At 40.1% G+C, this 25,969-nt stretch overlaps 1 protein-coding gene across 4 annotated transcripts in view; it reads right to left on the bottom strand.

Moving 5' to 3' along the window:
• The window catches only part of LOC129708380 (splicing factor U2AF 65 kDa subunit-like), a 42,771-nt gene that overhangs the window by 8,923 nt on the left and 7,879 nt on the right, over positions 1–25,969 (bottom strand). For 2 of the 4 annotated variants that reach the window (XM_055654081.1, XM_055654077.1), the window contains 8 exons: positions 15,702–15,888; positions 14,090–14,193; positions 13,814–13,969; positions 10,669–10,781; positions 9,902–10,085; positions 8,230–8,309; positions 1,917–2,039; positions 32–118 (listed from right to left, as the gene is read on the bottom strand). In XM_055654081.1, coding sequence (XP_055510056.1) covers positions 32–118; positions 1,917–2,039; positions 8,230–8,309; positions 9,902–10,085; positions 10,669–10,781; positions 13,814–13,969; positions 14,090–14,111 — 765 coding nt within the window. In that variant the 5' untranslated portion in view covers positions 14,112–14,193; positions 15,702–15,888. The remainder of the gene's footprint in view (positions 1–31; positions 119–1,916; positions 2,040–8,229; positions 8,310–9,901; positions 10,086–10,668; positions 10,782–13,813; positions 13,970–14,089; positions 14,194–15,701; positions 15,889–25,969) is intronic. The other 2 variants (XM_055654079.1, XM_055654080.1) reach the window with 2 other exon arrangements.

The following is a 25,969-nucleotide window of genomic DNA, read 5'->3' as shown; positions in this document are numbered from 1 at the left end:
ACTGAGAACATTTGGACCACAATTTAGTTACCGGGTTAGCATTCTTTGCACCAACACTGGCCCTCTGTACGATAAGCTTCTTATCCCCAAGCTGCATTCCATTCAATCCTGCAATAGCCTAAACAGAAAATATATTATTTAGGACCAGCAGGGAACAATTTTGTTAAAAAAAAAATATTATCAATTTCATCAGTTTTCTATTTTTAAGAATGAGGCTCAAAGTGTACATAATGGGGAAGATATTTGCGCTACTAATCTGTTTAATAAAAAAAAATCCAGTTTACAATTTCACAAAACATAACAAATCAGCATTCCCAAGATAATCTTCAATTTGATAAAAACCCGATGACTGAAAAATCACAAGCTGCAACAGATATTGCCGACTACAGCACCATGAGCATGAATTATGTTCCATGTCTCAAATTAGTTTTCTACAAACATTAGCAGTTCATTAGATTTTCATCTGCCCATTTTGAATCTAAATTCCCTGCCGATACTCATTGTACCTACCAATAGCAGACAAATGAAACTGTGGCTTCTCTGCAAGGAACAGCTGGTAAGAAGTAGACATACCTGAAGCCCCCGGTGGAGGCCCAGCAGAAAACCGATGAAACTCTTCATGCTCAAGATTGGCAGACTTGAGTGTTGGTCTCCACAGAAGTTTAAGCTTGCAACCAGAGATGCAATGTGATCCCAAGGCTGTAAGAACCAAACGGCTGGCCTCACCAAGCTCTCCTAGAAGCCAATGACTAAGGTATTCCTTAGGATGGTGGTCCTCTTACCTGTGGCCCACAGGAGATATCTGCCACTCCATCTACACAGGCCAGCGCAAAGAAACAAATATGAGCGTGTGCAGGAGTGCGGGAATGACTGGCAAGAGGACATTGCTCAGAGACAATGGCATCAGAAATTAAAACTACTGGCCACAGAATGACAGTAGTTTATGTTAGTAATAGATGACGCAAACAAAATGCATATTAGAGAGCCAGGTGTTCTGAAATGGCCTATACTTATTCCCAAATATTTTTTGTTCGCAAATATCTCTACATAATCCCACAAATTATAAATTATATACATAATGAGAATCCATGGTTATCCTGTGAACCTGCTCATCAACTCATGCATTTTCTCGAAGTATAAATAGCTGGGATTTCAAAAACGGAATTAGGCCCAGCTACACCAGGTTAGCACCATCGGTTTCAAGAGTTATTGTCGCCCATGTTATATGTTGGGATTCATGCAAGGATACCAGTTGCAGTCAGCTTAAATAAAAATGTGTTGGCCAAAAGCAACAAAAGTGAAGCGATACAGAGGGAAAATACCCAACATACAAAATAGTGGGAAGCATCTAGTGCGATCATTTATTACAGAAACCACAAGTAAATGCTGAAATGAAGAGCAGCTATGTAGTTTGGAGAGAAGCAGTGTGCCCAAAGAAAAATAAAAAAAGGTAGGATCAAAAATTCAAAAAGTTAAGAGAAGCACACACAGCATGAAAATTGGCATGCTGCAGCCTTGGAATTATACATTCCTTAATTTGAATAATTTAAATGGAAACATATTTAAAATATTTTCCTTACCTTTTGTATCTGGTACATCCCAGGTTCAATTGTTCATCATTTGGCCTCACTTACATTAGAAAATTACCTCCAAAATGCCACCACCCCTGACCAAAGTCATTTGAATTAGACAAAACTGGTTGTACTATGGGCACAACCACTCAAATTCTCAACATGAAATTACAACCTTTTTCACCGCGCAGGGTCACTGGTCCATGGCCTATACTTTGAATGGTATGCAAAGGGGTTTTCTCTCAAACTTATATTTATCCAATTACTTAAAATTGGATCTTCGATTATATTAATTCAGCTCTGATCTGAATGCCTGTGGCAATTCCAATAATAAATAAATTGTACCTGATCAGTAACATTGACATCCACATATTCACAGAAGGCATAGCCCTTGGACAGAGATGTTGCACTGTCCTTCACTAGGTTAAAAGCTTTCAGTGGGCCAAATGAAGTCAGAAGTTCTTTAACCTGTAAGCCAAAGGCAACAGCAGAACAGTGAATAAGAATCGATTCATAATCTGTTAAAAAACAAAATATGTGAAAAAATCGTAACTCTTAAACATTTGGGTTCATAAAGTCCTTTAAATTTTTCAGAGACGGCATTGAATGTTGGAACAGCCAATTCAAGAAACCATTTCTACCATTGGTATCACTGCAATTGAATTGTTGCTTAGTTAAAATTTCAGTTGTGGGTAGATAATCAGAAGTTTAAGAACAAGCCTTGGGTCAGCTCTTAGCAATTGAAATCAAGGTGAAAAAATTCCCAGCTTACTCAAAGCAACAAGACCCAGCACCAAACAATGTTACACATTTAGATTTGTTAGAACAGCGATCCTGTAATTCCATTTTGAACAAAAATAATCCAAATGCTAAAAATAAAACCAAGAGTTGGCCACCTCTTGCTTGCACATGACAAATCTCTTGGTGCTAAGCAACTTTATTAAAGAAGATTTGCAAGTCAGTTTAAAATAAAAACTATGACCCACTTAAATTATTGAATTTACTAAAAACTAAAATGCTATGTGCTATGCTACTGTGGAAATGCAAAATGAACAGTGCAATTCCACTAGCTAAACCTGACAGAAGTAATTTTCAAAGCGCAGTGAACTACAGTACAGGATTCACAGCAGTAAAGCCCAAAAGATGGACATCTTCAATCCAGCAACAATTATTTTGCCAAATATTTCCTATATGAATATATGTAATTTGATTGCAGACCACTTATTACGATTGATCGAATTAAAAGGAACTTAGGCAATAACCTAATGTGGACTATTTTAAGATATGCATGGACTAGAGGCATAGGAACATCCTGTGACCACAAAAGGGTTTACATGAAACCATATAATCAGACCAGATTTCAATCAGTTCTGACTAGTGAAACACAAACAATCAGAAAATGTTAAGCAACAGTCACCCCCATCAATTCCAACCCCATCCTTATGCTCAAACAGAACTTCAGGCTCCAATATTCTGCACGTCTTCCCCTTTCGCACTCAGCCATTAGCCTACATCAATATTAATTCAGCCAAATTAAATGCCTGACAAAGAGAATCCCACTAAAATTCACAATAGATGAAGAATCTCCATGGAAAACATGATCTGCTAACTAGCTTATACTCTATTTTTTTCTAAACACATGGCCATATCATGTAAAGATCTGCTAACTAGCTTATTCTCATCTTTTTCTAAACACATGGCCATATCATGTAAAGACAGCATAAGACATCAGACAGCATTTTTTCTGAAGGAAAAGCTAGTTTGTTTTAATTCCAGTCGATATCAACTTGGTTAACAATAAAATAGCAACACATTGGCTTCTTTAACAGACATGGCTGCAGTTGCCAGCATTTACAACAGTTATGAGATTCCCCAAAACAGCAGGTTGATTCGAGTTTGCTGCTGCTATTCTTCTCCCAACAGTTCAACCGAATGCATATATTCCATCTGAAGGCCAGCTTAAAAAAAAATTGTTGAAACTTAATTATCTTAATGACAGGGAGGTTGTCTACTGCTCAAGTTACCAGGCTACATACCAATGCAGATTAAAACAATCAAAAATGTAAACTAGCAAGTGTTCCTACAAGTCCTCAGAATCCATTAAAAAATTGAATCTCTTTTCAATATTGTCATTGCCCCAGATGTACTTCATTATTAAGGAAGTATTTCCATAATTATTCTGATCGGATCACAAATTTTGAAATGCAAGGCAAAAGTCATGGACATGAAGAACAAATACATTTTTACTTCACAAACTTATATGATTTCAAAGGGTTTTCATCATGGATCAAATCAAGCCCAGGGTTATCAAAATAAATGGCTTAATAGAAAAGCAAACATCAATCTAGATTTATTTTGTCTTCCTGCACATGCCTTCAACTCCCTCTTCTACACCCAAAATATTAAAAAGATTTTAGGTAAATTCATACTTTTACGGAACTCTGGACTCCAGACACAATTTTGTTTAGTTAAAGAAACTTCATTTCTGGCCTCCAACGATGAACCCATTGAGGACATCAATTTAGTTGAAGAATTTTATATTAATTATGCTATGGGCATTTTATTCTTGCTGTTTTATGCGATGAAACTGGAAAGTCATAACAACGTTCATAAAATCAACCAGCACAAAGTAAACCTGGTTGGCAAAGGGTCAATCATGGCATTTTTAGTTCACTAAGCTCAAAAATATAAAAATGTATGGAGAAAGAACACTGTTGAAGCAATCCTCAAATACAGAAAAATGGTTGGAAAAATCTTACCTCCTATAGGTATATATATATATATATATATATATATACCATAGGTATATGTACTACTTACACCACAACTTTCAGTGGTTTATTCATTTGTACCAAGAACAAATTAATTTGTTTTCTCTTTTTTAGGTGTACCCTCAAAGCCAGCAAATACTCTCAGGTAGGCTGGACAGGTTTTATAGTTGAGGGGAGTGCACAGCAACTGGCTCCGAGGGTATCCGAATGCGGGACATGAGCTCTTACTTGCCTTGTCTTACAGGTTGGCATGGCAGCAGTAGATCAGTACTACTGAACAAACTATGCGCCAAGACTTACGATCTTACAGGCCCCTAGCTGGGGACAAAGTGGGGGAACAAAAATGAAAGAGCCATGAGTATCAACCAGCAGTGACTACAAAGGAGTCAGTATAACACTGGCTCACAAATTTAGAATTAGAAAGCAAAACTCCCTGTTCTCAACAAACCGTGCATTTCAGACTTTCTAATGTCGAATATTAATTACAGATTTCATAAACCCAGTTTCTCCAATTGATTTCTCCGCCCAGTTTAGGTGAGTGTTAAGATAATTGATATAAATAGCTAAAAAAAATAAATAAAGTGCCAGCACGGATCATATCAAGTTTTTGTAATATAATTCAATACCTATTAAAAATTAAAATGAAGATTGGAAAGAGATTGCAGCTTAAAGATGCCACAACTACAAAGAATCCACGATCATTTCAGAATTAAAATAATCAAGGGAAAAAAAAAATGATTGATGCAAGGTACATAGATCAAGGCTTGAAATTAATAATGATGCGGTAAATTTTACATAGTACCAATAGTTTCTTTTTTTTTAAATAAAAAGATATCCTTAGCTTTCCATCAGCCAATCAACAAGTAGTAAACATTAATGTTTTAGGCTGTAGATTCAAGATCTACTTACAACTATCATCCATAATTAATTTACCTATCTATTTGACTGATAATGCTGCAGCTCCACTTTCCGATTTTAATTTATTACAAAAAATATTTTAGGCATGCACGAAGCTATCCTTTGGGAATATCAAATTATTTATGCAATTTACAGTGCCCTCAATAATGTTTGGGACAAAGACCTATCATTTATTTATCTGCCTCTGTACTCTACAATTTGAGATTTGTAATAGAAAAAAAATCACATGTGATTAAAGTGCACATTGTCAGATTTTAACAAATGCCATTTTTATACATTTTGGTTTCACCATGTAGAAATTACAGCAGTGTTTATACATAGTCCCCCCCGTTTCAGGGCACCATAATGTTTGGGACACAGCAATGTCATGTAAATGAAAGTAGTCATATTTAGTATTTTGTTGCATATCCTTTGCATGCAATGGCTGCTTGAAGTCTGTGATTCATGGACATCAACAATTACTGGGTGTCTTCTCTGGTGATGCTCTGCCAGACCTGTATTGCAGCCATCTTTAGCTTATGCTTGTTTTGGGGGCTGGTCCCTTTATAAAAGGCATGCTCAGCTCAGCTTCGGTGATTGATTTGGCCACTTAAGAATTCACCATTTTTTAGCTTTTGAAAAATTCCTTTCTTGCTTTAGCAGTATGTTTGGGATCATTGTCTTGGTGTAGGATGAACCGCCGGCCAATTAATTTTGAGGCATTTGTTTGAACTTGAGCAGATAGTATATGTCTATGCATGTCAGAATTCATTATGCTACTACCATCAATGAAGATAAGTGAGCCAGTACCTTCAGCAGCCTTACATGCCCAGGCCATAACACCCCCAACACCGTGTTTCACAGATAAGGTGGTATGCTTTGGATCTTGGGCAGTTCCTTTTCTCCTCCATGCTTTGCTCTTGCCATCTCTCTGATACAAGTTATTCTTCGTCTCATCTGTCCACGACCTTTCTCTAACTCTTTTAAGTACTTTTTGGCAAACTGTAACTTGGCCATCCTATTTTTGTGGCTAACCAGTGGTTTGCATCTTGCAATGTAGCCTCTATATTTCTGTTCATGAAGTCTTCTGTGGACAGTGGTCATTGACAAATCCACACCTGAGTCCTGAAGAGCGTTTCTGATCTGTCGGACAGGTGTTTGGGGATTTTTCTTTATTATAGAGAGAATTCTTCTGTCATCAGCTGTGGAGGTCTTCCTTGGCCTGCCAGTCCCTTTGCGATTAGTAAGCTCACCAGTGCTCTCTTTCGTCTTAATGATGTTCCAAACAGTTGATTTTGGTCAGCCTAAGGTTTGGCTGATGTCTCTTAACAGTTTTATTCTCGGTTCTCAGTGTCATAATGGCTTATTTGACTTTCATTGACACAACATTGGTCCTTGTGCTGATAAAGAGCAATGAAAGTTTCCAAAGGTGATGGAAAGACTGGAGGAAAGAATAGGTGCTGAGAGCTCTCTTATACCTGCATTAAAGAGGCAATTAAATACACCTGAGCAATTACAAACACCTATGAAGCCATGTGTCCCAAACATTATGGTGCCCTGAAACGGGGGGGGCTATACACAGCTGTAATTTCTACATGGTGAAACCAAAATGTATAAAAATGGCCTTTATTACAATCTGACAATGTGCACTTTAACCACATGTGATTTTTTTCTATTACAAATCGCAAATTGAGGAGTACAGAGGCAAATAAATAAACGATGGGTCTTTGTCCCAAACATTATGAAGAACACTGTTGGTAGCTAAGACTTTAATATTCATTAAAAAAGTCTGAACTTGTCAATGAGATAGTGATTTTAATATCATGGTCAGTGTACACAACTGGATTCAAGTTAATTTTCAGCTTCAGTCGTGTGTCCCCAACGCTGTGTTATTTTTAGTTTAAATTATATAAATAGGACATTATTAATTAGGAAAACAACTTGATATGACCCTTCAAAGGCAATTTTATTGTAAACCAAGCTTGAATACAAATTTATTGAAAAAGTGTTTTAAACACTGCATATCATAAGGTAGTAAAGAAATTGACTGTAATTGCATCTCACCTTTATGTGCCCAACGGTTTGGGGATAAAAAACCTGTAAAAACTGAACTGCTGTGAAAAGAAAAGGGGGGCTAGAACAAAAAGCTTTACCACTGTAAACAAAAAGGCCAACTTGGTGAACTAAATTCAATTAAAAATACCTACTCTATTTTACAACCAAAATCGAAACAATGTAAAAATCGTAAGCCACTTCCAACAGTCCTAAATGAATGAAATAAAGCAAATTCCTACAAAGGGGGAGAAAGGCCCTCATAGGATATAAATTATCTGGTAATGTTGATACAGAATGGATTTCACTTTCTGGTTTCATTTGTGGTGCTGGTTTTGCAGATCTGGATCTTTAAGGCATTTTGTCACCTTTCAGCGGCCCGAGTTGCTTTTTTTCCCCCTTGCTGCAAAAAGGAAGTGGTGAAGTTTGCTTGAACAAATATGACGATTTGTTTAGTTGGGTACAAATTCTCAGCCAGCCATTTTATGTAATCAAGATTTTCACACAAGCAATTTCACCTATTCAAATTTTTCAGGGAGGAAGTGAGGGGATGGGGTTGAGGCGGAGAAAGAACAAAACGAAAACAGGCAATGACAATCTGATTTACCCATCTTCATTGCAAAGTAGACATCCCTTGTTCAGTGTTTTGCCCACAAAAAATGTCTATCTTAGCCTAATTTTAAAGCTTCTCATGAGAAGGACTAGCCCAATTACACTGGTCAATAAGAACTTCAAAGTGGTTTGAGAAAAGCCTTCAAAATTTGCATTGGAAAAAGCGAACTCTCCTTGAACAGTCAACCAACTGCAACATAACCAAGATAACAGCCACGTTTGATCAATGGCTCAAATCAAGGCAGCTTTGGATATATGAAATCGAAGAGGAGAAAATGCAGAACAATATAGTCAGCTTTCTCCAAGTGGGTTATATCCGTAGCTACCTGATCATCATTGAGGTAATTGGGCAAACCGCCAATGAATAGCTTGTGCGGAGAATCTGGAACCACCGTGGAGACAACACCTAAAAGAAAAACAAGAGAAACAAACATGGCAATTTAAACAACTTGAACCAAAAGCTACAAAGAACATAACAAAACTATCTCTTAAAAAATATTTAAAAAAAAAAACAAAAAAAAAAACAGGATCACACAAAGCATCCACTTTGGGTGATAAGTAGGGGATTTGTAATATCTGTATCATCGTGCTACTTGCTGCATAGGAAGACATGCTGCAGGGAGATGAAAAGTAGCTACCATTAAGGAGCAAAACAATCGGTTTCCATGTGGTACACAAGTGCAGCTGAAAATATGATAATAGTCATGCTTGCGGATCGTGTCAGCCAAGACTGGTCCACGAAACCAACTGCAGGGGTACCAGATGTGTATCTTAAGGGGACAAAAGAAGGGTTCAGATAATGGACTTTATTTATGTTTTGCATTGTAGGCAAAAAGGTAAACATGGAACACTTAGGAAGTACATGTTGTCAGTTTTAGTTTGAATGAACTCACCCTTTTTTATGAAAAACAAAATAAAATAAGCAAGCCACATATGGTTCAGAGGCAAGCAGAAGCATAACTGGAAAAACCTTCTAACTTACAGTATTGCGAATGTGGCCCTAGTAACATGTACACGCTCCCAGGCTGGCGTAGAATCTTGCTGCGCCAGCTGCTCCAACCCGGAACATAAAGACTCTGCAGGTTTCCAAAATTCACAAGTGAGTGAACTTTAACAGATGCAGGGATTAAGAACTGGTGAGGATGGAAAGATTAAAATGAAGAAAGTCGAGAAAAATATTTCTAATGGGAAAAAAAATAAAACAAAAAAATGGAGCAAAAGTAAAGGTGAATTCTCAGTGTAGTCTCCCAACCACCCCATCCCCCTCCATACGACTCTAACAGTTTGTTTTTGTTTAATTGCAAACCTTAAATAGAGGCTAATGACTTTTGCATTATAAAAATTAAACATTATCTGAACCCATTTAGTATTATAACTGAATCTGTTCTTATCATTTAAGAGAAAGCATTGGGGCCAAGTCGAATAAATAGTTAAATCTCCTCATGACTTGGCTAAGGGTGCATTGATATACCCAAAGCAGACACTAAGAAATAAGTGCTGCTGGTGTTCTGGGCACTCGAGTTTGGCATTTATAACATTCCTTCTAAAATAGTAGCTGGCAAAATCAATGGCCTCCTGTGATGAGTGCCTCAGTACAAAAGTACAATACAATCTTTAATCAAGTTTTGATCATTGCAAATATAACTACCCCTCCAAAAAAACCCATCAGTTACCTGCTGCAACAAGAACAATGTACATGTTTTCCCGACCCAAAAATATCATTTCTGATGTCAACATAAAATGTTCCTCTTTTCAGGTTGCAACTCAGAATGTCCATGCATTCGAGCAGACAGCGACTGAGATTTTCATCCACAGAATTAAAATTCTGCTGTGCGTGTTCTGACACTGACTTTCCTTGCATATTGTTTGTAACAGTATCTGCATTGTTTAATTTTGTTTTGTAGGATTGAATTTTATCCATTTTAGCCAACAAATAGCTAATACAAATAACATTTTGGTGTCCTGGCACTACATCAGATACATGCAGTATACTTAAACCTGCAAAGGAAGTCCAGCACACAGATGTTGCATTTTTTGACGGACCTGGAACATGGAAAGAAGGTTGCTCAGACATGCCTGGCAGAGGTTGGTAATCATGGGGACGTCGGATCTTCAAAGATTGACCCTGGAAAATGATGCCATCGAATGCCATGGCTTGTGTAGTTTCATCAACCGAACGGAACTAAGAAAACATAATATTAGAAATACCATGAGAAAAATGAAACAGATCGAATGGAATTAAATACAGAGACACAAAATGTTGCATATTTTGATGAAGATGAACTGGACCACAAATCAAGCCAGCTTCCACTTCATGCAGTAACTGGTTCATGACCAGCACTGTCCGAGTTAGGAAACAGTTTGCCTATTTTCTAAAGCCAAATATAGCAATAAACAACCTAAGATGGAAAATGATGGAATTCTTACATTAAAATTGAAAAAGCGATTCTACTAGACACACAGAGAATAAATGCACTTTGCTAACAAATGTATTCATTCATTGCCTATGATATTTTCACCAGCTATCAATGTGTCTGCATAATGTACCATGATACTGCATTTTCAGTATATTTTGTTCTATAATTGGACATACAGATATCCTCAAAGGGTTATTCCAAGCTGTACATCTATATCTCTCTTTGGAAACAAACCATCTTTACCAATCAAACATATTGCTTTATTCAATTAACTATGTCACACCACTCAACGAATTGAACGTTTAACAAAGATGACAACAAATATAGGAATGGAAGACATAAGTTTACCTCAAGAAAAGCGAAATTTTTATCTTGGTTGATCTGCACAGCCAAGACAGGGTTCCCCGGAGCCTGCGACAACCCAGCAAGGCGCATCTGAGCATTAAAGAAGTCTGCCATGGCTTCCTAAAGGAAAAAAAAAAGATTATTCAGTCATTGAAATGCACTAATGTAGTATGAATTTCTACATTCCGACATGTTATCCGCATGATGCCAAAGTTAATGGCAGCTCAGTTTTCTACTAAATTTATACAGTTTTACCCAATGAAGAAACACTTTTGACAACTCCAGGATGTATGATAGTTGTTGTTTAGGACAAGTTAATATCTGCTGATGATGAAAACTTCTCAAATGGTTATCCTGTTCTGAATACCAATTCAATACCAATTTCAATTGCAGTGCATCCAAAAAGGCAAGTGCTAATAAAAGATTCATTCTTATGCCACGGTACTCTTCCACTGATGCCTTACTTAGAGCAAGATAGCATGAAAGCGACACAAGGAAAATGTTCACTTATGCCAAGGTTTGGTTGTTGAGCAATGCAAATAACATGGCTGATTTTTTTTTTTACTGGATCTAAAAACCCTAGTCAATTCTAACAATCACAGTACTAGATGGAGCAGCATAATAATCCATAGAAGAACTTTTTTTTGGAGAAAGTTTAGGACGGTAGCTTTTTTTTTTTAACTGCTTACAATCATGGTGATGTTTTTCAGGCATGAATGTTACCCGTATTATGTTATATCACCACAAACAGCAAAACAGAATTGAGAATGATCACGACAATGACTCACAGGATCAATTTCTTTAAAGTATCAAGTCACATCACTGACCTATACAGGCTCCTTGACCTCAAGGTTATGAATTTGAAATTCTTTACAAATTCTTTACACAAGACAAATCTCTCTTCAAATTTACCCAGCAACTAAGTTGTAAGTTTCCTCAGAGCTAAAAGTCAAAAGTTCAAAGCCCACGACTTAATCAGTACATTAATCAGCAGCGAACTGATATAATGCTGTTAAGAGCCACAGTCCCAACTATGCCGTGTCTGCCTCATGTGCCTAGAAAATATCACATGCCATTATTGAAAAGGACTCAGAAATTCACCGTGTCCAATTTTTATCCCTGAATTAATTTTGACAAGCAAAAATTGATCATCTTCGAATTATAGACAACATCATGGTGAATCTCTTCTGAACTCTCTCCAGAGCCAACAAACCCTTTCTACATCCCAACTGCATGTAGTACTCCAGCCAAGACATGACCGAGGTTCCATAGAGCAGAACCTCCCGATTTCTGTATTCAATGTCCCCACAGAGGTCAGCAGCATGTGTGTTTCCCTAACCACATCGTCTACTTACAATGCCACCTTCAAGGATCTATACTGAGGTTCCAGTGTTCCCCAAATACATCTACCATTGCTGTACATTCTAGCCTCATTAGCACTTCCAAAATACAAATCATATTTGTCTGGATTAAAATCTGCCAATTTTTCAGCCCATTTCATCAAAACTTCAATATCTCTATAATTTAAGGCTCCCTTCCACTACTATTCACAACTCCTTGTGCCAAAGGGCCTGTTTCCACGCTGTCTGACTAGATCCATAAACGCACAGATCTTGCCATCCACATAATTCACTTAAGATTACAAACATCCATTCGAGCACCAATCCTCAAACCAAATGCCTATGACTAGTGAAACAGTAGAATTGATCGGAGGTTTCGAGGAAAGCCAAAATCTTCACAATTTAAAAAGGCATCTTGAGCAAATGAAGAATCACATCTAAAATGCAACAGACAAATAGCTCAAAAATAGGATAACTAAAGCATCTATTTCCTGGCAAGTTAAGATTTTTCCTCTTCCATTATCAAGTTCCTAATGGGGCAGGAATGGCAGCTCGAGGAGCAGTATGCTGGGAGACGAGTCTAATGTCTCTGATTACTTAGTCTGCAGGGAAGTTTGTTCAGCTACAGCTCATCTCAGATCGCATGAATTATTTGCAACAGTGGTTGGACAATGAGGAGCATACAGGAGGCAGTGAGTGTTATAGATAAGAGTTTCAGAGAGGTGACCACATTACAATTTAGACAGCGAGATGGAAGATTGCCAGTGTTATAGGAATCTTTGTGGTTGTTCCCCTCTCAAACAACTGTGTTTTGGAGCCTTTTTTTTGTGTGTGTGGGGGGGAGGGGGAGAGAAAAGAAGAAAAGATGTCCCAGAGAAAGTGACAACAGCAACCAGGTCAGTGGCATCTCAACTGGCTCTGTTGCTCAGTTGGGTGAGTCAAAGACAAAGCTAGCAAGCTTGATAGGGGACTCAATAGTCAAGGCTTCAGACAGGCATATCTGTTGCGACAAACAAGACTTCCAGATGGTGTGTTGCTCTCCGGGTGCCAGGTTCAAGGACGTCTCTGAGTGGGCATAGGACATTCTGAAATGGGAGAGTGAGCAGTCAGAGGTCAAGGAAAAGCTGCCAGGGTAGTTGGTGGAAGCTGACACAAAAGCAATGTTCGAGGCATTTTTAGACTCACACGAGCAGAATGAATGAATGCTTTGTCACATGTGACAAGTCACCGTGAAATTCTTTGCTTGCATACCTTGCCAAGGTATGCAATAGTCACCCAGACAGGCAGTGAATGGAATATAGATTAAGTGCAGGCAGTATTAATTTAAATTGGCATCATGTTTGGCACAGACATGCCTGTTCCTGTAATGTACTGTTTGATGTTCTAGTCACACATACAGAATGGTCACCATGATAAATTTGATTCTCTGATCATCTAATTGCAAGAGCTTATGGTGCACAAATTGGCTACTTAATGCCTTGAGTTACAATAGCCAATACACTTCCGAAGCACTCATTGACTATACAGCACTTTGGAACACCCCAAAGTCGTAATAAATTCCAATAAATAAAATTATTTCTTCCCTAATAGTTTTGTGGTCCTTAGATCCAATTTAAACATAAAATAAGCCACAAATCACCCTTGCCTTTTCCCAATCACTTTTAATTGCAACCTTTAAATTCCGTTGTCCAACTCTAACTCGGTTAAATGAGAATGAAAACAGAGAAGTGTCTTGCAAACACAACGGTAGAATATTTGACAGCTACATCACAAACCAAAAGATATTAGCACATTTCGAAAATTTGCACTTGCCTCCGTGACACCAAAGGGGATGTTGCCAACATAGAGTCGCCTAGCTTGCCTGGTCATCTGACTGCCAATGATTGGAACTTGCGTGGGTGTGATCGTCACACCACCTACTGTAGAGGTTGCCAACAATGCTGTGGCTGGGATCTGTCCTGCAGCTAAAGAAAAACAAAGGTAGAGGCAGATTATTTTCCTTAGTATAATATAGATGCAGTCCGAGTGCATGTCTGGAACTAGTTTTCATTAAACCAGACATAATAAAAACAGGAAGAATTTACCTTGCATTGCCTTGTACTGCATTGGCGTAATGTGCTCAAAACCTGGCGGAGGTACATCCCAGTATCTATAGGGCTTCTTTCTCCGAGAACGACGAGGAGACCGACTATATTGACAAAACAAACACAATTCAGTCTCAGAGAAATGTGTGGTACCAATATCAGAGGCTATACCACACACCAATCATTTATCTGCAATATCATGTATATCCTGTAGACTGCAAATTGGAAAAAAGGTGTATCTTGTTCAAATAACCATACAATTAGGGTAGGAATATCCAAAAACCTCCCCAAGAATTAAAACTCCCAAAATTTAGGCTGACAGAATCAGGTATTTGATACTTTACAATCAAATAATGTAAACTCATCTATATTTGCTATCATACACTCTTTTTCCAAGTATATTTAAGGAATTAATTTAAGTCATAGATACAGCTAAAAACTTAAAATGTTCCAAACTTTCCAGTACCTTGACCAGAGTCCTTCAGATTGGGAAGTTTTGCTGCAATCTGAGAATTGTATCAGTTATCTTAATTTTGTAAAAGATGGTTCTTTTGCATTCATAACCATAATTCCTTGGTTTACCGCTCCTAGCTTCTCCTCAGTCATTCCACAGGCATTAGAAGATTCTACTCTAAAGTGCGTGACAATAAATCCATTGCATATGGACCAATGCATTATATTTTATCAAAGGTTTGCAGTGTTAATTGAAGAGTCAAAACCTGTTGGGAAGGCTCACAGATGTGACAGAAGGCCTCCCAATTTATCAGGATTTGTAACCTACTATGTACATTGAACCATTAAAAGTCAAGAGAGTCAAGAGTGTTTTATTGTCATATGTCCCAGATAGGACAATGAAATTCTTGCTTGCTGCAGCGCAACAGAATATGTAAACATAGTACATAACGGGAGAAGAAAAAAATGACGACGGTTATCAGAGATGTTTATAGTCATAACAACATTGGGGAAGGGGCAGATAATCATCGACCAGACACCTAGTTTCCTGAAAAGATACTCAATTCAGTGTAATTAAAGGTGTCAGTGTAACAGTAGACTACACAAAAACACTCTGTGCTGGCACTGGGTGACAAGCACAGGCAGTTTTGTTTACTGGTTCAGGTAGTGGCGCAGCGGTAGAGTGGCTCCCTTAGATCGCCAGAGACCCGGGTTTGATCCTGACTACGAGTGCTATCTGTACAGGATTTTAGGTTAATTGGGTTTGGTAAAAGTTATAAATCATTTCTAACGTGTAAGATAGTGCTACTATATGGGGCGATTACTGGTCAGCGCGGACAAGGTGGGGCAAAGGGCCTATTTCTACACTGTATCTCTAAAGTCTAAAGGCTCATCTGCAGCATGTTGCACGGAGTTTTATTCACTCGAAAACTACCTCACAGGTAGAAAAGAAAACAAGTATAGTTTATTGGTGAACATAATACTATAATTGCATACTGGTCACTGCAGCCAATTCACTTTCAGCACACTCTGATGCAGCAGTGGGACATCTGTTGGCAATAAGAATATCTCTTGTTGTTTGTGGGAACGCCCATTCTTTGTAAAGATTCTGTATTAACAATCTTGGTATGCAAATGTTTCAGAAATTTATAAAAATTACCTGTGTCGCTTTCGTTCTCGGGAAGTGCTTCGCTTATCTTTGCTTCTACTTCTCCCTCCTCGACTTCTACTTCTTTTGTCTCGACTACGACTGCGTTTGTCTCTGCTTCGACTTCTCCGTTTTTTATCCCGACTTCTACTTCTGGAAACGCTTCGACTCTTCTTCTTGTGACGCTCCCTTTCGCGTTCTAGAAAAAGTATTCGGATATCAGTATTCAATGAAACACTAATTATAATTGGGATATATTACTTTTACAAAATGAGAGTCAACATTAGCTCACGGAATGAAACCAAATTAAGTAATTTTGCTTGTTCCACTGGAAAGTGTTCACAACTCAAAACTTCCAAATGAGGGGTGAAAATTCTCAAAATTCCAATGTGCATGATTATCAGAGTTGTACTGTTGATTGCCAGTGAAGCAGTAAGAATCACAATGAACCTGCACAAGACTTGATAGAGGCTTTCCATGTTGAGGAAACAGACAGACCTCCAACATCCCTTAATTGGCTTTTGTTATTGCCGCAAAAATTCAGTCAGGTCATTCTATTAAATCCATGCCGAATATCTTTGGTTAATCAGTGGCTTTTTAAATGAAGGCATATATTGTTTAACAAAATTAATTTCACTGGTTTTCGTCAACATTGAAGTTGAATTGGCTGTGCTTACCTTTAAAAATTGGAGAGACAAAGGACACGCCATGGTACAACACCGGCAGTCCTCTAAACCTCTGGCATTATTCCTTTGGCCAGGAAAGATTGAAAAGAATACACGTCAGAGACTCTACAATTTCCTCACATATCTTTTAGCAATTTGGGATCATTTTCTTTGAGGCATGCTGATTTATCAAGATTTTCCTTTGTGACCAAAATGTCCAGCTAACGAAGAGATTGGACTCTATTCCCACTGACCTCGGTAAGTTCTTCAGTCACACTTAGTTAAGTGCATTTTAGTTTTGATATACAACGTGGAAACAGGCAATCGGCCCATCGAGTCTGTGCCAACCAATAATCACCTCAACACTAGTTCTATCCTACCCGCTAGGGACAATTTACAGAAACCAATTAACCTACAAACCTGCATGTCTTTGGAATGTGAGAGGAAACCAGAGAAACCCCAAGTGGTCACAGGGAGAACATACACACTCCATACAGACAGCACCCATAGTCAGGAATGAACCTAGGTCTCTGCAGCACTGTAGTATTTCCGGTGCTGCTGGTAGTATTTCCCCGATATTCAAGACAGTGATTTTCTTTTCTGGAATTCAACATTTGGATTAAGGCTGTGATATGCCCTTGGCAGAGTCCGAAATTACATTAGCAAACATGTTATTGATGATTAAGTACCACCCGACAGCAGAGCCGTTGAGATCTTCCAATACTTTGTGGTAAATTAATGGAGGAGCATTTAGTTCAATTGCATTCAATCTATTTTTTGTGGGACAAGGATGCATGCTATTTTTGTATATTATTACATAAAGTCCAAATTATTGGACCCAAACTATCACTTATGATTAACGGATCCAAGCATTAAACCAAGGTAGATCTATTGTAGACACAAAATGCTGGAGTAACTCAGCGGGACAGGCAGCATCTCTGAAGAGAAGGAATGGGTGACGTTTCGGGTCGAGACCCTTCCAAAATGTCACTAACAGTGTCTGGACAATCTTCTGGCGAGAATCACACCTGTCTACTTAGGACTCAAATGTTGTGATGCTATTTGGAAGAGAATCACAGCAATTCTGAGAAGATGATTAATGAAATGGTTAATAGCCAGTTCATTGGCTATATTTAAGTGGGAGTTAGATGTGGCCCGTGTGGCTAAAGAGAACGGAGAGAATGGAGGAACAGCTTCTTCCCTGCAGCCATCAGGCTATTAAACACAATGAATAACCTCTGAACTGAAAAATACTATATTATTATTGCACTATATTTGTTATTTATTGAACTTTTTCTTTTTTTTCCTCTTCCCCCGTTATGTACTATGTTTACATAGTCACATATTCTGTTGTGCTGCAGCAAGGAAGAATTTCATTGTCCCATCTGGGACATATGACAATAAAACACTCTTGACTATGGGTTCAAATGACATTACACCAGATTAGAATTTGTTTGCAGTACGGCTGAGGCCACACGCAAATCTAAGGAACAGCACCTGACATTTTGCTTGGATAAACATACTACCTGACGGTCTGAATTCCCCAATTTTAAACATCTGCTACAAAACCTCCCTCGCCTGTCCCTAACCAACAATGAGCTTATCAGGGAACCTCCTTGCCTGAAGTCATCTGTTGCCGGTCCCGAATTGTCCTGTTGTCTTCATCGTTTCCAGCTAATCTATCTCTCCCTACTAAACCCATTTTGCCCATAACTTCCGACACCTGCACTAATCAAAAATCTATCTATCTCTGCCTTAACAATATTCACTGACTTGGCCTCTTAAGCCTTCTGTGGCAAAGAATTCCAGTAAATGGGACTAACTTAGATGAGGCATCTTGGATGACATGGATGAGTTGGAGCAAAGAGCCTGTTTCGGTACTGATCATTCATTTGTCAAGGCTTTTACAGATCTGTAGCCTATTTGATCTCCACTCACCTGGCAAAGCCATTGTTCCTAGTCTACACTGCCTCTATTGCAAGTACCGTATTTCCCGGCAATGAAGACGCTATTTTTTACCCAAAAAGGCACGAAAATTTACCTGCATCTTGGAAGCCAAAGGTTAGGTTGTTAGCCAAGAAAGATAGACTTGGCTATCCCTCAGCACACCAACATCAAGACCGATGTTGCTGTACTGAGGGATAGCCAAGTCTATCCCTTATTGCTGGCAGCTGATGGGAAGCAGCAGTAAAAGGACAGCTCCGCTGGAGGGTGGGGAGGAGGAGTTCCTTCACAGCGTGTGGGGAGTCTGGCTAGGGGTAAAGTTGTGGGGAGGGCAGGAGCATTGAGAAGGAGGGGGTCGGGGATCATGCCAGCAACTTACTCACTCATCGCTGCCGTGGCACTTCGGGCGTGGAGCCACCCCATTGTGGCCAGGGAGGGAAGTAGCTCGGGTGGCTCGAGCGGCCGCCGGGACCGGACTGCGGAACCGCCCACCCGCCAGCCAGCCACGGTGTCCTTTGTCATATGCGTAACCAGTGGAGGTGGTTGTTGGTGGGAAGCTACTGGGCGTAAGGCTGGCTGTTCCGTCCCGGGCTCTCTCTCTCTCGCTCTACTAGTCCCGGGGCAGACGACCTGGGCGCTACAGCCAGTCCCGGGGCAGGTGATTTGGAAACTGCAGCTAGTCCCGGGGACGCGAGGGATCTGGGAACTGAAGCCAGCCCCGGGGCACGCAGTCGATGTTACCGACCAAACCGATGATCCTGCCCCACCATCCTTTTCTCAAAATTTAACAACTTAAATTGGGGGTGCGTCTTCATTGCCGGGAAATATGGTATATCCTTTTTTAAGTGGAGGCCCCAAAGATGTACTCCAGGTGCATTCTTACCAAAACCCTATACTCATTACAAGAGATTTACTACCAAAGCTTCTCGTAATTAAGGCCATTGAATCTTTTGCTTTCCAAATTCCTTCCGGCTCCTGCCCATTTGGGTTTCAGTGTGGTTTAAAGGACACGCTGGAGCTTTTGAACATCAACGTTACCTAATCTCTCATAATAAAAATAATACCTTTTTCATTTGCTTTGTGCACCAAAATGAATAACTTCACATTTTTTCCACATTATATTTTTGTAGTGTTCTTGCCCTCTAAAATTGACAGCGCTCTGTTGAATCATCATTGCATCCTCCTCCTTACTCAATTCCACTTAGTTATGCATCAGCAACAAACTTGGAGTTACGACATTTTGTTCTCCCAATATAAATTAAGAATGCAAATTATGAATGGCTTGGATTCAAGCACCATAACTATTAACAATGAAACAGAGCATTGGAGTTCAAAACATCAAAGCACAATGTGTGAGATCATGGGAGATTCAAAACAGACTTCCCCATAGGTTGTTGAAGAAACTGAGACCACTCTCTCCCAAATATTATTGAGATTGTGGAGGAACAGCTGAATGTTTTTGACCAAGAATTTAGCTGTAGAAAGCATGTGGCATTTAAACCTGGACATTTCTAAAATACATAAAAAGTGTTAATGTTTACCTATTACCAGGCTTCTGAACAATCCTTTCATAAACTAGGGCATAGCCCGATTCTCCTGTATCTCATTGGACTGTCTCGGAAACAGTTGCGCTACAATGATGCCAACAATATTCTGCGCTCTTATCTTTCTCTTTGCTTTACCTATTGTACGAGTTTGGCTTGGCTATATTTAAGGATTTATGTTTATAAGTTAGGCCACATTTGGTATATTGCATACACTTTATGTCACCCCATTACAGTAAGGATGTGAAAGCTTTGGAAAGGATGCAGAGGTTTACAGAATGATGCTTGGATTAAGGGGTATTAGCTTCAGAGAGAGGTTGGACAGACTTGGATTGTTTTCTCTGGAATAACAGAGGTTGCAGGGAGATCTGACTGAAGTACATAAAATTATGAGAGGCATAGGTAAGGTAGTCAGAATCTTTTTCCATAGATGAAAAAAATCAAATACTAGAGGGCATAGCATTATGGTGAGAGGTGCAAAGTTTAAAGGAGATGTACAAGGCAAGTTTTTAACACCAAGGGTGGTGAGTGCCTGGAACACGCTGGAGGAGGTGGTGGTTTATGCAGATACATTGGTGGCATCTAAAATACTTTTGTATGTGGATATGCAGGTAATGGAGGCATATGGGCTGTGTGAGGGTCTTGACACCATGTTTGGCATATACATTGTGGGCCGAAGGACCTGCTCTTGTGCTGTACCGTTCAATGTTCTATGAAACTTGATTGCCATAGAGGTCTCTGCAGTGACACAAGCAGGACAAATTTCTTTATGAATGCCTAAAACTTAGAAAGTTTGCAAAGCGGTAAATTCCTGGTTCATGTGGACTGATGATACAGTCAGTGAAGTGTTTTTTTCCGCTGGAATTTGCGTGTCTGCCCTAATGTAGCAGTTAGCAGTATTTCGTGAAATGTGGCGGAGAACAGCCATGGCATTCGAGAACTATCCCTCGGTTGTGAACATTAAGTGACGGACTCTGATCAAGGTATAAAGTTGCAGTTGAAGAAGGCATAAATCTCAAGGAGGACAAAGAATGTGTTCATAAGATCACGTGATAGTAAAAGAATTAGGCCATTTGGATATGCAATGGAAGACATTTAAAGACTGCATGGATGAACTACAAAAATTGTTCATCCCAGTTTGGCAAAAGAATAAATCAGGGAAGGTAGTACATCCGTGGATAACAAGGGAAATCAGGGATAGTATCAAAGCGAAGGATGATGCGTACAAATTAGCCAGAAAAAGCAGCATACCGGAGGACTGGGAGAAATTCAGAGACCAGCAGAAGAGGACAAAGGGCTTAATTAGGAAAGGAAAAATAGATTATGAAAGAAAACTGGCAGGGAACATAAAAACTGACTGCAAAACTTTTTATAGATATGTGAAAAGAAAGGGATTAGTTAAAACAAATTTAGGTCCCTTGCAGTCAGAAACAGGTGAGTTGATCATGGAGAACAAGGATATGGCGGACCAATTGAATAACTACTTTGGTTCCGTCTTTACTAAGGAAGACATAAATAATTTGCCGGAAATAGCAGGGGACCGCGGGTCAAAGGAGTTGGAGGAATTGAGTGAAATCCAGGTTAGCCGGGAAGTGGTGTTGGGTAAATTGAATGGATTAAAGGCCGATAAATCCCCAGGGCCAGATAGGCTGCATCCCAGAGTACTTAAGGAAGTAGCTCCAGAAATAGTGGATGCATTAGTAATAATCTTTCAAAACTCTTTAGATTCTGGAGTAGTTCCTGAGGATTGGCGGGTAGCAAACGTAACCCCACTTGTTAAGAAGGGAGGGAGAGAGAAAACGGGAAATTACAGACCAGTTAGTCTAACATCGGTAGTGGGGAAACTGCTAGAGTCAGTTATTAAAGATGGGATAGCAGCACATTTGGAAAGTGGTGAAATCATTGGACAAAGTCAGCATGGATTTACAAAAGGTAAATCATGTCTGACGAATCTTATAGAATTTTTCGAGGATGTAACTAGTAGCGTGGATAGGGGAGAATCAGTGGATGTGGTGCATCTGGACTTCCAGAAGGCTTTCGACAAGGTCCCACATAAGAGATTAGTATACAAACTTAAAGTACACGGCACTGGGGGTTCAGTATTGATGTGGATAGAGAACTGGCTGGCAAACAGGAAGCAAAGAGTAGGAGTAAACGGGTCCTTTTCACAATGGCAGGCAGTGACTAGTGGGGTACCGCAAGGCTCAGTGCTGGGACCCCAGCTATTTACAATATATATTAATGATCTGGATGAGGGAATTGAATGCAATATCTCCAAGTTTGCGGATGACACTAAGCTGGGGGGCAGGGTTAGCTGTGAGGAGGATGCTAGGAGACTGCAAGGTGACTTGGATAGGCTGGGTGAGTGGGCAAATGTTTGGCAGATGCAGTATAATGTGGATAAATGTGAGGTTATCCATTTTGGTGGCAAAAACAGGAAAGCAGACTATTATCTAAATGGTGGCCGACTAGGAAAAGGGGTGATGCAGCGAGACCTGGGTGTCATGGTACACCAGTCATTGAAAGTAGGCATGCAGGTGCAGCAGGCAGTAAAGAAAGCAAATGGTATGTTAGCTTTCATAGCAAAAGGATTTGAGTATAGGAGCAGGGAGGTTCTACTGCAGTTGTACAGGGTCTTGGTGAGACCACACCTGGAGTATTGCGTACAGTTTTGGTCTCCAAATCTGAGGAAGGACATTATTGCCATAGAGGGAGTGCAGAGAAGGTTCACCAGACTGATTCCTGGGATGTCAGGACTGTCTTATGAAGAAAGACTGGATAGACTTGGTTTATACTCTCTAGAATTTAGGAGATTGAGAGGGGATCTTATAGAAACTTACAAAATTCTTAAGGGGTTGGACAGGCTAAATGCAGGAAGATTGTTCCCGATGTTGGGGAAGTCCAGGACAAGGGGTCACAGCTTAAGGATAAGGGGGAAATCCTTTAAAACCGAGATGAGAACTTTTTTCACACAGAGAGTGGTGAATCTCTGGAACTCTCTGCCACAGAGGGTAGTCGAGGCCAGTTCATTGGCTATATTTAAGAGGGAGTTAGATGTGGCTAAGGGGATCAGAGGGTATGGAGAGAAGGCAGGTACGGGATACCGAGTTGGATGATCAGCCATGATCATATTGAATGGCGGTGCAGGCTCGAAGGGCCGAATGGCCTACTCCTGCACCTAATTTCTATGTTTCTATTCAGCCCATTAAGTCTACTCTGCCATTCAATCAGGGCTGATCTATCTCACTCCTAACTCCATTCTCCTGCCCTCTTCCCATACCCCCGTACTAATCAAGAATGTATCTATCTTGGCCAAAAATATCCCTTGACGGCCACCACTGCCTTTTCTGGCAATTAATTCCACAGATTCACCACCCTCTGACTAAATAAATTCCTCCTCATTTCCTTCCTAAAGGAACATCCTTTAATTCTGAGGCTATGACCTCTGGTCCTAGACTGTCCCACGAGTGGAAACATCCTCTCTACATCCACTCTATCCATGCCTTTCACTGTTCATCAGTGGGGAGTGGGTGTAGTCAACAACATGGAAGCGTATGCGTGCAGTTAACAGGAAAGAGAGTGTAGGAAAGATTACGCTTAAACTGATAGGGGAGGGGGGGGGGGGGGGGGGGGAACCAATGGAAGGTGATAGAGGGCCATAAAAGGAGGACAGAAGCAAAAGGTAGACGCAAGATGAGAAAAACAAATCTGAAAGGTTTGTGCCTTAATGCGAGGAGCATTCGTACTAAGGTGGATGAATTGAATGTGCAGTTAGCAGTTAAGGAGTTTGATATAGTTGGAATTACAGAGACATGGCTCCAGGGTGACCAGGGCTAGGAGCTAAACATGCTGGGTTTTCGATATTCAGGATGGATAGATAGAAAGGAAGAGGGGGGTGGCATTGCTGGTTAAAGAGATTCATGCAATAACAAGGAGAGACACTAGGTTGCTTACTGTTGAATCAGTATGGGTAGAATTGCGAAATAGCCAAGGGCAGAAAATGATTGTTGGAGTTGTATACAGACTACCAAACAGCAGTAGGGAGGTTGGGGATAGCACCAAGCAGGAAATTAGGGATGCGTGTCACAAAGATACAACAATTATCATGGGTGAATTTAATCTACATATAGATTGGTCCCACCAAATTGGTAGCAGCGCTGAGGATTTCCTGGAATGTACACAGGATGGTTTTTTAAACCAATATGCAGAGAAACCGACTAGAGGGAAGGCCATCCTTGACTGGGTATTGTGTAATGAGAAGGGATTAGTTAGCGATCTTGTTGTGCAGAGCCCCTTGGGCAACAGTGACCATAATAGGACAGAGAGTGACACGGTTAATTCAGAGACTAGGGTCCTGACCTTGAAGAAAGGAGATTTTGAAGGTACGAGACAGGAATTGGCTAGGACTGGCAAATTATATTTAAAGGGTTGACGGTGGAGATACAATGACAAATATTTAAAGACTGCATTGATGAACTCCAAAAATTATCAAGTCAAGTTTATTCGTCACATACACACACGAGATGTGCAGTGAAATGAAAAGTGGCAATGCTCGCGGACTTTGTGCAAAAAGACAAACAAACAAACAAACAGAATGTAACAGAATCACAGATTCTTTTTCATATTAAATATTGTGGGCGGAAGGAAAAAGGGAAAAAAACAGCGATTTTTAAAAAAAGCAGTAGAGTGGTACAGTAAAGTTAGTCCCTGGTGAGATAGGAGTTTACAGTCCTAATGGCCTCTGGGAAGAAGCTTCTTCTCAACCTCTCCGTTCTCACAGCATGGCAACGGAGGCGTTTGCCTGACGGTAGCAGCTGGAACAATCCGTTGCAAGGGTGGAAGGGGTCTCCCATGATTTTATTGGCTCTGGGGTTGCACCTCCTGATGTATATTTCCTGCAGGGGGGCTCTCTCTCTCTCTCATCTTGACAGCCAGAAGGCTGGCTACGTGAGGATGCTGTTCATAAACTTCAGTTCAGCCTTCAACACGATAATCTCCACCAGGCTGGCCGAGAAGCTACTGGAATTAGGGCTCAACACCTGTGTGCCTGGGCCCTGGACTTTCTCACCGCCAGGCCCCAGGTAGTCAAGATGGGAGGGAATACATCAAAGTCCCTCACCCTGAGCACAGGATCAGGGTGAAACGGGGAATGCGGGTCAACCATGGCTAACGAGGGAAATCAAGGATAGTGTTAAATTCAAGGAAGAGGCATATAAATTGGCCAGAGGAAGCAGAAAACCGGGGGACTGGGAGAAATTTAGAACTCAACAGGACAAAGGGGTTAATTAAGAGGGGGGGGGGTGAAGAGCATGAAAGAAGGCCTGTGGGGAATATAAAAATGGACTCTAAAAGCTTCTTTAGATGTGTAAAAAGGAAAAGATTAGTGACAACTAACTTACGTCCCTTACAATCAGAGACAGGTGACTTTATAATGGGAGACAAGGAAATGGCAGAACAGTTAAATGAGTACTTTGGTTCTGTCTTCACTAAGGAAGACACAAACAATCTCCCAGAAATACTAGGAGACCGAGGATCTAGTGGGAGGGAGGAACTGAAAGGAATCCAGTCAGGAAATGGTGTTAGGTAAAATGTTGGGACTGAAGGACAAATAAATCCTCAGGGCCTGATTATCTGTATCCAAGAGCACTCAAGGAGGTGGCCCTAGAAATCGTGGAGGCATTGGTGATCATTTTCCAATGTTCTCTCGATTCTGGATCAGTTCCTGTGGACTGAAAGGTAGCCACTCATTTTTTTTTTAAAAGACAGGAGGGAGAGAGAAAACAGGGATTTATGGACCAGTAGTGGGGAAGATGCTTGAGTCGATTATTAAAGATATTATAGCAGTGCATTTGAAAAACAGTGATAGGATCAGTCAAAGTCAGCATGGGTTTATGATGGGGAAATCATGCTTGACTAATCTTCTGGAATTTTTTGAGGATGTAACAAGTAGAATGGAATATGGAGAGCCAGTGCATGTTGTGTATCTGGAATTTCAAAAAGCCTTTGACAAGGCCCCACGCAAAAGATGAGTGTGCAAAATCAGAGCACATGGTATTGGGGGTAGGGTATTGACATAGATAGAGAACTGGTTGGCAGACAGGAAGCTAAGAGTAGGAATTAACATGTC

This window comes from Leucoraja erinacea, chromosome 23 (genome assembly GCF_028641065.1).
Source record: "Leucoraja erinacea ecotype New England chromosome 23, Leri_hhj_1, whole genome shotgun sequence".
Lineage (NCBI taxonomy): Eukaryota > Metazoa > Chordata > Chondrichthyes > Rajiformes > Rajidae > Leucoraja > Leucoraja erinaceus.
This window is presented reverse-complemented; position numbering and strand designations above follow the sequence as displayed.